At 42.9% G+C, this 16,532-nt stretch overlaps 1 protein-coding gene across 1 annotated transcript in view; it reads right to left on the reverse strand.

The window, feature by feature from the left end:
• OTC (ornithine transcarbamylase) overlaps positions 1–16,532 on the reverse strand; it is an 89,451-nt gene that overhangs the window by 40,695 nt on the left and 32,224 nt on the right. The window contains exons 3-4 of the mRNA XM_075333511.1: positions 3,784–3,865; positions 2,852–2,939 (exon numbers count right to left, since the gene is read on the reverse strand). Coding sequence (XP_075189626.1) covers positions 2,852–2,939; positions 3,784–3,865 — 170 coding nt within the window. The remainder of the gene's footprint in view (positions 1–2,851; positions 2,940–3,783; positions 3,866–16,532) is intronic.

Genomic DNA, 16,532 nt, shown 5'->3' on the forward strand with positions numbered 1-16,532 from the left:
CAGAAGAATAGTAGTCAGGAAATGTCTGTCATAATGGTAAGAAGGAAAATAAACTGTTCAACTTTGGTTTGCCAAGTGAATCTTGGTGTCACGTGTTTGTATACTGCATCTACAACTGGGACCGCTGCTGGGTGATTGGCACCACCCCGAAGTTAATATTAAGTGTCCCACAACCCTCCCGAAGACCTACACACACACACACACATAGACACACACACACACAGATACACACACACAGACACACACACACACTGACTCTCGCTGGTGTTGGAGTGCGGAGCCCCCACGGCCTGGTATACGTACCATTCTACACATGACTCCTAATGACTCGGGATCATATGACAAGTGATGTACACGTGCATGTGACTCACCACAAATTTTATTCCAGTCTAGGAGTAGAGTAAGATTTCTGGCATAAGGAACACTACCGCTCATCATGAACTTGACAAGTAGTGGTTGACACATTCTCGTCATGTCCCAGCTCCACCCACTTTTTAGGAACTGGTCAAAAATGGTGTGAGGAGACCATAAGTCGCAAGATTTTAGTACAGCCTCGCATTGCACCAAAATTTAGTAACTTTTCAAAGCATTCTACCCCAGAATTATGGTGTAAAAGCTTTGAACAATTGGGTGGACATTCATTTTAGAGACTGAATGGTAGCATTGTATTTTAGGCACTTAAGAGGTCTTCTAACATTGCTGCATAAAAGTCAATTCTCCAAACTTGGGCAGTATGAATCAGAGCCATTCTGCACCACTGCAGCCAGATATGTCTTTCTCTGAAAAGCAGAGCATTTCAGAAAAAATAGACTTTTAAGATCTGGCTAGGAACCATAACCAGATATAACACTAGTCCGGCATAGTTTACAAAATCCAATGTAAAAGAAAAAGTCGATTGGCACAAGCAGAATGCTGGGAATACAATAACAAATAGTGCACACAATATAGCTGAAACAAAATCTTGTGGTGCTCGACAACTGCAACAGAACTAGGAAGACAAAAGACAAAGTGGCACACACCATCCGTCAACATCTACAATTTGTTTATTAAATTTCTACTTAAAAATTAGATTCATTATGGATATTTAATAAATGTTTTATGGATGGGGGGTGCCACTGTATCTTCCTACTTCTAGTTCTTCTAGTTTAAAGCTCCAACTGCAGACTATAGAAATAGATAAGACGAGCCTAGAGTCACCGTTGGCCGGCTTCTACTAACACCGCTCTAGGTGATTGACAGGTATTTCACTTTGTGAACAATAATTACCATATCTCAGCTATTACTATAGTCCCAGAATGGATCTTCAAAAGTTACTTTCTCTGAAGCGTTGCAGCATTTCAGGAAAAAAAAACACTTGGCTACAATCGTCTAGCCATGCTTTGCTTCATGATCTGCTGATCATCCTTTAAATCCTAATAGATCCAGAAATATATTCAGGCGGGCCCTACCCCTTCCTTGTGGTGCTCATATCAGAGGATGGCCTACAGATATAATGAATTGTCAAAGATCAGCACTCACCTTCATCTTGGGTTTTTTTTTATTTATTTTCTTCAAATCAGCATATACAGTAGTGATGAATTTCGATCTAATCCATAGATCTTTCTCAAATTCTGCAGTTTGAGAAAGATCTATGGATTAGATCAAAACGTGTCACTCTTATATCCTAATAGGTGACAACCCTTCAATCTGATTCAATCTCACCTCTGAATCTGATTGTGTTTAAACCAAGCACAGTCACCGAACAGTTGCACTTTCCCACCTACTTGTTTTCTATCTCTGCTCTCCTCTGGTTTCCATAAAGCCAAAGGTCTCAATCAAGAAAGGCAGGAGGAGGGCGATGCATAACGAGTAGTTGGGTAATTGGGAAGGTGTACAGAACTGTGGCCACAATGAGGTGGCACTGAGTGAACGTGCTTTGTTTGAACCGTTATTTTGTCTTGACAGATGTGCTTTACAGACCACAATGCATGGACTGACTGATGGTTTCCTGACCTGAAATTACAGGTTTACAGACACATGTTGGATCAGGAGATCTGTAATCAGTCCGGCATTGTTGTCCAGATACAGACCTTGAAATACGCTCATCTGAACCTGGCCTAAAGGTACTGTCACACATAACGAGATCGCTAGCGAGATCGCAGCTGATGCAGTAGCGATCCCGTTAGCGATCTCGTTATGTGTGACACTTACCAGTGATCAGGACCCTGCTGTGAGGTCGCCGGTCGTTGCAGAATGGTCCAGGCCATTTTCTTCAAAGGCGATGTCCTGCTGGGCAGGACACATCGCTGTGTTTGACACTGTGTGACAGGATCACAGTGACTGCTGAGATCGTTATACAGGTCACTATTGCGACCTGTATTGTTCCTGCATCGCTGGTAAGATCTGACTGTGTGACATCTCACCTGCGACCTCCCAGCGACTTACCTGCGATCCCTATCAGGTCTCATCGTTTTCGGGATCGCTGGTAAGCGTTGTGTGTGACTGGGCCTTAAGTCAGCGTATTAGGCTTAATTTTAACAGCTAGGTCACTCCAAATTCACTTGTTCTTATTGAAATACAGTCCTGACTGATTGCGCTGTTACTTGCTATAATCACCTCACATGTTTGTTGTCACTACAATACCACCTATAAGTAGTCACGGCTTTATCTATGCTACATAGGCTAATTAAGCATTAAATCATGTATAATAAGTAGATCGTGTTGGTGGTAGTTATTTTACTATTCTGGCATTTTTTTTAATTGGACTCATAGCTCTATAGATAAACTCTGTACGTAGGTTGGATTAATACAAAAGTACATTTCTCTGTTATAAACAGATAAATCTGTAGGGAACAGACAACATGAAAGAGACCTTGCTGTGTCCTTCAGGCTTTCATTGACTCCCAAATGAATATCCTGCGTGGTGAGAAAACAAGGATGTCCTCCAAGTAAAGCAAATCCTATAAGTATATTACAGAAATGTAAGATTATTTCTAAAACTGAAAGTATCAAAGAGTATCACAGACAAACATTAGTTATGCACCTCCGAGGCCTATCATCTGAGAGGTGCTAAAATCCTGAGGACAAACAAGCCCATCATTTCTTCAGTCCGGAGATAACTATGCATGAAGGCTGTGAATATACACATACTAATTAGACTTATGCGCAATATCCCAATATAAAAATATATGACCGATATTGTGTTCCTTACACACTTGAATTTTTTTTTTATAATAGTTTCATCAGAGTTTGGTCTGAGTATCATAAGTGTTTTCCACTGATGAGAAAAAATGTTTCTCCACATCCTCCTATCAATCAGTCTGTGAAACAAGGACAGCACACGAGTGCTGTCCGATTTTTTCATAGAATTAAATCAGTGTTGGACTTATTTCTGTGAAATCACGGATATGTGAAAAGCCACACAGACTGTCGTGGATACAAGTGCTATCCATGAAAATCGCAGCTAGCACCCTATGCAAAGAACTGATATGTGAACTAGCCCTTGCTGCGAGGTACTATTTTATTGTGGCATTTACTTTAGTACATGTGGAGTTAAAAAAATATCCCCTGACACAACCACGTATAGTAAAACTTTGTTGAGAAAACTATCCAAAATTGTAAGACTGCATACTGTAATGTTCGAAACACATTGGTTTGGGTTTATACAAAACAGTAGATTTATTTTTTTAATTAGGCACGTACAGAAAGATGCTATTTATCTAGATCTATTCATGCAATAAAAATATACAATTGTTTCCATAACCTTTAATTATAACGTCATCCTTTTGGAATAGATCACATTACCTGTTTCAGTGGAAAGTCTAGTTCTGGTGCTTCTTTTCTCAAATATCATCGCAAGAGATTTACCTTGCAGTAAAGGCAGATACTAGAAAGAAAAAAAAAGAATTGTGAAATACAACAGACTGAGAGACAACATAGCCAGATGATCAAATTTCTAAACAGAATCAACTGCTAAAGAAGGACACAGTTAACTTTATAAGCAAAAGTAAAGGCCACTTTACATGCAACGACATCGCTAATGAGATGTCATTGGGGTCACGGAATTCGTGACGCACATCCGGCCTTGTTAGTGACGTCGTTGCGTGTGACAATTACGAGCGACTGCTAACGATGTAAAATACTGACCAAATCGCTGATGGTTGACACGTCGTTCTAATCTCAAATATCGTTGCCGCTTTTGGACGCAGGTTGTTCGTCGTTCCTGAGGCAGCACACATCGCTATGTGTGACACCCCAGGAACGACGAGCAACACCGTACCTGCGTTCTACGGCAACGAAGTGGGCGTGTCTTTTCTTCAGCTGCTCTCCGCCCCTCCGCTTCTATTGGCCGCACGAACCACCCCCTTAGAAAAGAGGCAGTTCGCCGGCCACAGCGACATCGCTAGGCAGGTAAGTATGTGTGACGGGGACTAACGATGTTGTGCCCCTGACGGGGGCAGGTGCGATCGGCAGTGACATCGCTAGCGATGTCGCTGTGTGTAAAGTGGCCTTTAGTGTTAAAGCCTAGATATGAGTTTGTGTTCAGGTAAGTAACATTTTCCACTTTTCAGGATTGAAATACACAATGTTAGATCAGGAAAGCCTTTCTCAAAGCTTTCTATAACAAAAGGCTAAGCCCACTCTTGGGCGACCTTCACACGTGTGCATAAAAAAAACACGCATGTTGCACCGTCCGTTTTGTCCATCCATGTGGCCATCTGTGTGTATGTATGTGTCATCTGTGTGTCATCTATGTGCTATACATTTGTACGTGTGACACATCTGGCAAAATGCATGACACTTAAATTAATGGTTTGGATGTGTAAAAGGTGTGCAAGGATAGATAGACTGGGGTGGGCTAGGCTGGGGAGCAGAGGGGCACAAGCAGTTGTTGAGTGCCACTTAGCCATTTAGCACAGGCCTGCTGCAGCCTGTGAAGCTGTCCAGAACTCGCCGCTGTCTCCTCTCCATCATCCTTGGCCCCGACGTGCAGCATCGTGATGAGGTAAGCATGCTTCATTTTATATTAGGGGGTTGGGGTTATTGCCAGAGCTGTGGGGGATTATACAGAGAGGCGGTGTAGTGAAGACACAGAAAGGCATGTTTTTAGGTGATTTCTTGGAGAGGGGATGTGTGTGGGGGGATATCATGTAGAGGGGCAGTGTCTGGAGTGGAATATTATGGAGAGGGGCAGTGTGTGTGGGGCACTATTATGGAGAGAAAAAGTGTGTGGAGGAATATTATGGAGATGGGCTGTGTGTGGAGGTAAATATTATGGAGAAGTATAGTGCATGGGTCATATTTTGTGCAGGAAGCACAATGGGGTCAACTATTTTTTCACGGGCTTATCCTAGATCATATTTATACTTATTGGTCAGTGTAATGATAGTTTAATTTTTAAGGTCATTGTGTCGAGATGTGCTACTGAAGACGGAGAAGAGGGAATTGTGCAGCGATGAGTTTTGATCTACAAGGTACCTTAATGCAATTGTTATTTGTGATACTAACTACATCTCATTAGCAATGTGGTTGCTGTATGGTCTGCAGTCTGATGACTGATAACAACTCCCAGTACCATTGTTAAGGAAATACTAGCAGTTGTAGGTTCATGAGATACAAATGTTTATGGGTATGACATTACAATTAATCGCTGCATTAAGCTTAGTGCTGTATACATGTACAGACAATGGTTCTGGTACAGCCTTCATGTACTAATAGTGGTTCTGGAGCAGCATTCATGTACTGATGGTGGTTTTGGCCCTACATTCACATATTGACATTGGCTCTGGTGCTGCATTCATGCACTAACAGTGGTTCTAGTGCTGCATTTATGTACTGATGGTGTTTTTGGAACTGCACTCAGGTACTGATGGTGTTTCTGGTACTGCATGGTGTTTTTGGCACTGTATTCATGAATTGACGGTGTTTCCTGAGTGCATTCATGTACTGATGGTGTTTTGGCTCTGAATTCATGAACTAACTGTGGTTCAGGTGCTGCATTCATTTACATATGGTGCTTGTAAAGCTACATTCATAAACTGATGATGTTTCTGGCTCTTCACTCATGTACTAATGGTGTTTCTGGTGCTGCATGTACTGATGGTACTTCTGGCACAGCATTCATGTACTGATGGTGGTTCTGCTGCTGAATTCTTGTTCTGGTGGTGTTTCTGACATTACATTCATGTACTGACTGTATTTAGGGTGCTAAATTCATGGACTAACGGTGGTTCTGGTGCTGCATTCATGTACTAATGATGGTTCTCGCATTGCATTCATGCACTGACAGTGTTTCTGGTGCTACACTCATATACTGACGGTGTTTTTGACAGTGAAGTTTTTTAGTTTAATTTTAAAACACATCACATGTGAAAGCTACACAGAAAAAATTGATGTCCCAGTAAAATGTCTGATATTTATATATACATTACAATTTTGTAAGATAGGAAATTGTAAATGGTCCTGTAAATTATTAAATGTTGCTACTGTAAAAAACAGTGATTGTACACGGATGACAAGTGAGAAAAAAATTGTCCCACTTTTCTGGATGAAAATCGGACCATTTTTTTTACAACATGTGACCTCAGCCATATAGTAAATTGATCAACCCTTGTCTGCCTTCATGGGTTCATTCAGACGTCAGTAATTTTTTCCTGTAGACAAAAAAGTTCTAATTTTCATCAGTGTTTGGTTAGTGTGTTAGGTTTCACCATCAGTAATTTTCTCATATGCAATACAAATACAATATTAAATAAACTGCAAAGCATCATCTACTAATACAAAGTAAGGCCCCTTTCACACGTCAGTGATTCTGGGACGTTTGTGCTTTTTTTAAAACGTACCAGAATCACTGACATACGCAGACCCATTATAATGAATGGGTCTGCTCACACGTCAGTGATTTTTCACTGCACGTGTCTCCGTGCGGCGTACCCGCGTGTGCGTGATTGCCGCACGGAGACATGTCCATTTTTTTCTGGCATCACTGATGTTCCACGGACCACGCAGTGGTGTGGTCCGTGAAACACGTGCCAGAAAAAAACGTGCTTTTAAAATAAAAATCATTTTTACTCACCCGGCGTCCAGCGATGTCCTCTGCAGCCCGTTCTCCCTGCTGCTTCTGAGCCGGCTCATTATTGTCGCGCATATTCATTATGAGCGACACAGCCGACCCGGAAGCAGCTGCTGCGGGGGTCACCGCCGGCCGGATGCTGCACCGCGGGAGCGATCAGCACCATGGACAGCGGGAGCGCGCACAGGTGAGTTGTTTTCTAAGTGCAATCACTTAGACAACCCACGTGTGCCGTGAATCACGGCACACGCAGGGACATGTGCGTGTTTTACACGCCAGTGAAAAATGTCACTGTTTTTCACTGACGTGTGAAACGGGCCTAAGTCTGTTTGTGCACGGTGCATTTTTTATGCATTTTTTAGTACAGTTTGTGGCCCAAATCTTCGTGTTTCTCTTCATGCCACCTATGCCAGCAAAGTCAATGAGAATTCTGAAGTGTTCTGCGCATGTTGCTTATTTTTTTACTTGCAGATTTGGTGCAGAAAATAAACTGCAGCATGTCAATTGTTGGTGCATTTTTTCCTGCATTTTTTAGCCCTTCCACCCATTGTCTTCATTAAAAAAAATGCATGACACAAAAATGCACCAAACTATGCACCAAAACACATACATTTTTTGGTGCGTTTTTCTGCCAGAAGGTGCAGATTTCATGCAGAAAATTTGTGCACCAAATCTGCAGCGTGCGCACATAGCTGAGCTGGACGGCTTAAGCAGAGGCCCGCATGACAGTGAGCAAAATCAATGTTGATTGGTGGGTATAGGATTGGGCCCTTAGATGGAAGGAGGAGGCAAGTAAGAGGGTGGTATTTAAGGAAAAAGTGGGGGAAAAAGGGGACATGTTAGGGAGACCTTAAGTGAAGAGGCACACCTTATTTAGAAGGTGTCATTCAGTATAGAATGAGTTAAAATTTTGAGTTGTGATTTCCTGTTTTAAATGTTAATATGGCAGTGCGTCACAATGGCCAAGCGGTGTGGGTCCTTGGAGTTGGTAAATTTTGTGGTGGAGTGATATGGATGGTTCTGTTCAGGAGGGAATTAACATTGGTGATCTGGCACTTATTGAGGCTCTGGACAGGGGGTGGCCCCCTGGGAGCCCGTAGTGGTGTTAGTTTTACCACCAATCGGGGTGTGGTGCACTTGAGCTTGTGTTCATGACTAAGGGTAAAAATAATGGGGTCTTAGAAATAATTTTGTTTACATGTGCCAGATCAGGTAGCTCCAAGAACCTCCCCCAACTTTTCCAGTAAAATATAGAGTTGTATATAAACATTTGTTATGATTGATGTATGTTAGTGTAGGGGCCACTGTGGTCAATTGTATCCAGAAAAAAAAGTAGCCCATGTTTTATTAGGATGGATGAGGGACAATAGTGCGTGAAAATGAATGGAATAAGTGATTGAAACGATTTGGGCCCTAGAGTGTCATATTAAAAACAGAAAGCTCACAGATTATACACTAATGCCATCTGTGCGCTGTCCATCAATTCTCATGAGACTTGTATAGGTAAGTTTGATTTCTGACTAGCATTAAAAATGGACATTTCTCTGAGTTTTTTGCAGACACAGAGTGAGTGAGAAAACACGAAGATGTGGACAGCCCTGCAGACTACAGTGTGGACGTGTTTTATTCATGAAAAACATGTATGGTACATTATTATTATTTATTATTATAGCGCCATTTATTCTATGGCGTTTTACATGTGAAAGGGGTACACATAATAGTGACACGTACAATAATCATAAACAATACAAGGCACAGACTGGTACAGGAGGATAGAGGTCCCTGCCCGTGAGGGCTCACAGTCTACAAAGAATAGGTGAGGATACAGTAGGTTAGGGTAGAGCTGGTTGTTCGGCGTTATATGGGACTGAGGGTTACGGCAGGTTGTAGGCTTGTTGGAAGAGGTGGATCTTCAGGTTCCATTTGAAGCTTGTCAAGGTAGGTGAGTGTCTGATATGTTGTGGCAGAGCATTCCACAGTATGGGGGAGGCACGGGAGAAATCTTGGATGTGATGGTGGGAAGAGGAGATGAGAGGGGAGCAGAGGAGGAGATCTTGTGAGGATCGAAGGTTACGTGCAGGTAAGTACCGGGAGACTAGGTCAGAGATGTAGGGAGGAGACAGGTTGTGGATGGCTTTGTAGGTCATGGTTAGTGTTTTGAACTGGAGTCGTTGGGCAATGGGAAGCCAGTGAAGGGATTGGCAGAGAGGAGAGGTCAGGGAGTAGCGGGGGGACAGGTGGATTAGCCGGGCAGCATAGTTTAGAATAGATTGTAGGGGTGCGAGACTATTAGAAGAGAGGCCTAGAGAGCAGGAGGTTGCAATAATCTAGGCGCGAGATGATAAGGGAATGTACTAGGGTTTTTGCAGCTTCTTGGGAAAGGAATGTACAAATCCGGGAAATATTTTTGAGTTGGAGGCGGCAGGAGGTGAAGAGGGCTTGGATGTGTGGCTTGAAAGAGAGATCAGAGTCCGTGTATGTGAATCACGGACTTATGAATGGCACCTTATACAGAGCCATCATTGGCAGTATGTGCACACCAGAAATGTTCCTCTATATATCACCTACAAACCACCAACAGCAGCAGTAAAAAGCAAGACAAAGTAATCCATCAGCACATCACTAACCCACATGCTAGCTTAACAAATGACAAAAAATAAAAAATGTATTTTTTTTTAATTTAACCATCTGAACCAAAAACAGGAACCACCAACTCTCATATTAACATAGCGCAATCAGTAAATCGTATGGTCGATACCTATGGACATAATGAGGCAGGTGTAAAGGGGACACCTGAGCAGACACCAAAGGGTTACACTGTGGGTGATTTGGTCTTTGTGAGCAGGGCTTTTTTTACTGGGTCGACCCCTTCTACATTTCAGGAGTTAAGGGGGCTTTACACGCTACGATATCGTTAATGTTTTATCGTCGGGGTCACGTCGTTAGTGACGCACATCCGGCGTCATTAATGGTATCACAGCGTATAACACTGACCAGCAACCTTAAACGTTCTCCAATTGGTGAAAATCGTTCACCATGGAGAAGTCGTCCTAAAACCGAAAATTGTTAATGGTTGTTTATAGATGTTGCTCCTCGTTCCTGCGGCAGCACACATCGCTGTGTGTGACACCGCAGGAGCGAGGAACCTCACCTTACCTGCGTCCTGGCCGCAATGACGAAGGAAGGAGGTGGGCGGGATTTTCGTCCCGCTCATCTCCACCCCTCCGCACCTCCGCTTTGATTGGCCGGCCACTTAGTGACGTCGCCGTGACGTCGCCATGACGCTGAACGCACCTCCCCCTTCAGGGAGGGATTGTTCGGCAGTCACAGCGACGCCACCGACCAGGTAAGTGCGTGTGACGCTGCTGTAGCGATAATGTTCGCTGCGGCAGCGATCACACAATATCGCATGCGTGACGGGGGCGGGTGCTTTTGTGTACGATATCGCTAGCAATTGCTAGAAATATCGTAGCGTGTAAAGCCCACTTTAGTTTATGAAATGTCTTGTGGAGTTTGTCCTATGTTTATTATATGCTATCATGTATTACTAAAGAATTTATTTTGGTTTTGGTTTTTTTTGTCATTTTTTAAGCTGGCTTGTGGTTAAATAAATTTTCATCACCCTACAGTCTCGTTGTTGTTTCCATATTTAAATGGGCATACAAGATACAATCAAACATAAAGCAGGGGTTTACTTGTTCACTGTTTGGTAGACATGTTCATCAGCCTGTGTAAATGGAACTTGAGTTAAACCTTCAGACGTTCAGCAACTATTGTTCATAGACTCATTTTGCTGGACAGATGTAGCAAAAAGTGCTAGAGTGACAAATTTAGTTTGCAATAGGCTAGGGTTAGATGGCCATCTTTCTCACATCTTCAAATTGATCACAGTATGAGCTTAGTGTGATCCGAGTTGTTAGGATGAGGAGAACATGGCGAAAAAAAAATTCTCCATCTTCTCCATTCTATCAGTCTGTCAACATTGGACTGCACTCAGATGTGGGATCAAACTCTGACATGCTGCAATTTTATTCCTCGAACCAACTTGGTCCAAGGAAAAATTTAGACAAGTGCACGGCGCCATAGAATAACATTGATCCGGATGTTTTGTTGAATATCACTCTGAGAGGTTTGGTAAGGGTACGTGGCCACGATCCGGAGACATAGTATCACTCACCTGCATAGACTCGAGTATTCTCCGCAGGAGAACACAACCTCTGTGCGCACAATCAGGGTTCTGGGCTCAGTAGATTTTCGCTGTGTTTTCCTGCTGACAACATTCACGTCTCCACAAGTATAAATTGATATGCTGTGGCTCAGAGAGCCGCGCCGCATGACAGATAACGTTTCCTCAAAAAAAAAATCAGTGGGCATGGGATTTCTATAAATCCCATCCACTGTCCTTGTTCTGTGCAACACAGAGTTTTGGACATAGCAAAATCATGCTGCGTCCAAAACACTGCAAACACTGATCGTGGGAACGCACCCTTAGTTTGCAGTCTGTATGTGTGTCACGGTTTTCTCCTTATTTTAGAGACTAGTGACAGCTTTAGGACTGGAGCCTCTCATCTACATCTGGGACTTTACATTTAAATGTGGTTTTGTTTCTCTTGGTGCTGAAACAGGTAATGTCAGTTTTGCAGCTAGCAGCTTTCCAGCAGTGCAGGACAGCTGCAGCTGCTCTGTAGCCGTGTCTTTTTGTGTTTAAGTAGTAAGGTTTCCCAGCAATCTTTGCTGATTATACAAAACCATTTGTATTCTGGCCGCCTTGGTGAAAGGAGATGCTGTGGATTTGTCCTGAAATTGTATCTTCTCCATTTTGGTTGTTTTTCCCCTGTTTGTCTCACCTACCCTCTTGTTGTATTAGTGCAGTGGTGGGTCATGGGAACCTTACCTTCCCACTCACTAGCTAGGACTATAGTAGGGACTTTTCAGGGCTTCAGGTATTCCTGCTCTGCGACAGGTGAGAAACCTGTATAGGGTTAGGCTTGCAGTGCAGGGTACAGCAGCAGGTAGGGCAGGAGGTGTCCGATCTACCCTCACTAGCGATAGGACTCACCGTTGTTATTGTATTCCTGGTGTCCCCCTTGTTTGTGGTGTTGTTGAGGTATGTTTTTGTTGTGCATCAGACATCCGTTCATCTGAACACGCGCACCACATCTAATAGCATGACAATGTGACTGCATACTTGTGAATCAACACAGCACAAACTATCAGGATTTTCCAATGCCGGCGGCGAGAGCGGGCGATCATGACGGCAGGTATGCAATATTCATACTTCCAGCCACACTCTTACTACGGCACCACAAAATCCTGACAATGCATGCGCTTTGAAGATTCACAAGTTTGCAGTCACATACACTGTAGACTTTCATGGCAAAACTGGACAACCCCTTTAAGTTCAGGATATTGTTCATAAAGTTCCATGTTGAGTCACTACATCCGTATTTACATCAGTGTTAGCTGTAATATTCTCTCCCATTTGTAATACAACTGCTATGGAAATGTGACATGAATGAACAATATTCCTACTACAGATCAATTGCATTTATATCAACATGGTTGCACCAGACAAGTTCATAAGTCAAGTAAATGTGATTTGATTCCTTTCTATATTTTCTATGAATGCGAAAATAACTGGGCAAATTATCATTAAGATTGTTCCTAACTTCTTTTACCGTTTACATTTGCAGCTCAGAATACTGTATCATTTAGTGTCATGATGTTGCTCCAATATATTTTCTTAATGTACAATGTTTACAAATGACACTTGCAATATATCAAACATCTTACATTGTTTTCTTTATGAAATGCTCTTTCCCTCATAATACAAAGGTAGAACAAATGTTGTGCTGCAAAGAAGTGGGCGACTGAATTACCACTGGGACCTCAATTTTCTGAAATGTCACTTGTTATCATTGTATCAATGTTGCTGTATAGCGGTGTATTGATTTCTACAAATGCAGCATTATTTACTCTATATTTACTGATAATATCAAGGATCCAAATATAACAGCAGAAGAGCAATACTAAGGCTTGTTGCACATTTTACTTGCTGTGTATGTTTGTTGTACCACAGAAAGTCTCTTGGAGCATAAGTCAAACTAAAGGGGGTGTTACACGCAGTGATATCGCTAGCGATATCACTGGTGAAAGCACCCGCCCCTGTCATTTGTGCGTCACGGGCAAATCGCTGCCCGTGGCACACAAAATTGTTTGGAGCCGTCACACATACTTACCTGCCAGTGACGTTGCTGTTGCCGGCGAACCGCCTCACTTCTAAGGGGGCGGTTCGTGCGGCCGCCCAATAGAAGCGGAGGGGCGGAGATGAGCGGGACGTAACATCCCGCCCACCTCCTTTCTTCCGCATTGCCGGCGGCCGCAGGTAAGCTGCAGTTCGTCGTTCCCGATGTGTCACACGTAGCGATGTGTGCTGCCTCAGGAACGACGAACAACCTGAGTACTCAACAATCACCGATTTTTTTAAAAAGGAACGACGTGTCAACGATGGACGATATGATGAGTATTTTCCATCGTTAATGCTCGTTCCTTGCTGTTAAATGCAACAATGTCGCTAACGGGGCCTTAAGGCTATGTTCATGTTGCGTCTTTGCCTCACATTAGAGACTCCACTGGGGCTTCTGCCTAGAGCCCTGAAAATCAGTATTCGGCCACCGATGGCCATTGAGTTTAATGACGCTGCTCTATCTGATCAACTTTTTGTCAGCATTTGACTTTTGAAGCTCAGCATCACAGTTCCACTGAATCCTGTTTTTCAGGGCTTCAGCCAGAAGTCCTGTTAAAGGTCGTGGGCCTTAGTAGTCGTGACAGAGCCTGTTGTTTGGCTGCAGCACAGACCAGTGATATTTCTCTGCACCCTGATCACCATTTTAGTGCAACTCAGTGTTAGGAATACTTTCTCTTGCTGCAACACAAACACTGACACTTCCACAGATTTCTTCATTAAAACTTCTTTACTGACAACAAACAAATGGAGAGATTCTTCATGCTTTAAGAGGGCACACTCTTGTTCCCTGAAGGGGTTTTCCATTAGCATATACAGTACAGACCAAAAGTTCGACACACCTTCTCATTCAAAGAGTTTTCTTTATTTTCAGGACTCTGAAAATTGTAGATTCACATTGACGACATCAAAACTATGAATGAAAACATGTGGAATAAAATACTTAAAAAAGTGTGAAACACCTGAAAATATGTCTTTTATTCTAGGTTCTTCAAAGTAGTCACCTTTTGCTTTGTTTACTGCTTTGCACACTCTTGGCATTCTCTTGATGAGCTTCAAGAGGTAGTCACCGGAAATGGTTTTCCAACAGTCTTGAAGGAATTCCCAGAGATGCTTAGCACTTGTTGGCCCTTTTGCCTTCACTCTGCGGTCCAGCTCACCCCAAACCATCTCGATTGGGTTCAGGTCTGGTGACTGTGGAGGCCAGGTCATCTGGTGTAGCACCCCATCACTGTCCTTCCTAGTCAAATAGCCCTTACACAGCCTGGAGGTGTGTTTGGGGTCATTATCCTGTTGAAAAATAAATGATAGTCCAACAAAACGAAAACGGAATGGAATAGCATGCCACTGCAAGATGCTGTGGTAGCTATGCTGGTTTAGTATGCCTTCAATTTTGAATAAATCCCCAACAGTGTCACCAGCAAAGCACCCCCACACCATCACACCTCCTCCTCCATGCTTCACGGTGGGAACCAGGCATGTAGAGTCCATCCGTTCACCTTTTCTACAAAGACACAGTGGTTGGATCCAAAGATCTCAAATTTGGACTCATCAGACCAAAGCACAGATTTCCACTAGTCTAATGTCCATTCCTTGTGTTCTTTAGCCCAAACAAGTCTCTTCTGCTTGTTGCCTGTCCTTAGCAGTGGTTTCCTAGCAGCTATTTTACCATGAAGGCCTGCTGCACAAAGTCTCCTCTTAACAGTTGTTCTAGAGATGAGAAGGTGTGTCGAAACATTTGGTCTGTACTGTACATATTACATATACTTTGCTGGCCGACCGCTTCCCTGGTACTCGAGCTTCCATTTGAGCCCCTGAGCCCCTCATCCTCTCTTTCAGCTTCATTTTACATGGCAGAATCAAAATGTCTTTCTGGTCACCCCTCGTCTTACCACAGGGATTTAGCTGGAAGCTATTGACGGGGCCTTCTGTGACAGCACTCTTCTGAACAGTATTGTCAGGACCAAATGCTCTCTTCGAAGCACACTGACCTTCTGCTGACTGAGAGGGTTCTTTGGGTATCCGCCAGGGAACAGCCACTACCCGGGCAGTCCTCTCCTCATTAGGGCCCTGCGTGCTCAAGACCCGGATTTGACCCGAAGGTCACACCAAATTAAAGTTAACAGGGTTCTCCTCTCACCACGTCTCCAACAGATGCAGTCTGTTAATCTTGCTTAGGGACTCTCCAGCTATATCCTCTCTTCCTAACTTTATTACTAACTAAACTCCTCCCTGCCATTAGCTATCCCTAGCCCGAGAGTACCAGGGAAGCAATTACTGCATTGTGTCCACCTAGTGGCCGTATGAACACATTACATCATAACATCAAATTCCAACATTACACAGTCACATGACTATATGGTGCATTGCAGGACTGGAGTGACGAGCCTTACAACCCCTTACAGCCCCAACACAGCCACTGACTAATGGCAAAGATGCAATTCGAACCCAATCTTATACATAGAACACACTGACAAAATAGTCTCCTTGTGACCTGGGTTGGGGCAAATTATGTCAGTATATTGAATGTTGCACATTAGTGTTCAACTTCATAAAAATAAAATGTCACCAATATTCTACTCCAATAAGGTGCTGGAGAACAAATGGGCCACATTCTTACTTGGTTATTGAAAACTACACTCACATTATGAAACAAAAAAAACAAAACCAAGTAATGTTAACAGGAAAAAAAATGAAATAATGAGTAAGAACCATTTTATCTCCAGAAAAAAAGTCAAAGATGAATCGAGGCCCATATTTTATGATTTTTTTTTTATTTACAAATGCAGTCTATCCATCCACTGCACAACACTACAAAAAGAAGTATAAAAACAGCCTCATCCTGCCATTTACAGTGTAGACTGATGACTTGTCATCTGCTGACCTGATTGATGGGCAAACATGTGACCCGGTCAGCCATCGCCAAACCTTTTCTATTTCAACACCTTCATGTATTACTAAATTGCAAACAGTAGTGTCCCATGTCATGCTCAGGGTTTATGACCTTGAATGCTCTTTCTTTATCTCTCCAAAAGAGATATTTTTTCATACATGTTTTTTGTTTTTTTTTAAATGCTATGATTTTTGCAGCATTTTTCAGACTCTTTGAGGAAAACCTGCAATCAGATGTTAACTGATGCAGGAAAATGTCTGCGTTAGGCATCGTTCACACATCCGTGTAAAAAAAGCCTGTGTTTCATGGTCCGTTTTGGATATCCATATAGCCTTCCATGTGTC

This window comes from Anomaloglossus baeobatrachus, chromosome 2 (genome assembly GCF_048569485.1).
Source record: "Anomaloglossus baeobatrachus isolate aAnoBae1 chromosome 2, aAnoBae1.hap1, whole genome shotgun sequence".
NCBI classification, from domain to species: domain Eukaryota; kingdom Metazoa; phylum Chordata; class Amphibia; order Anura; family Aromobatidae; genus Anomaloglossus; species Anomaloglossus baeobatrachus.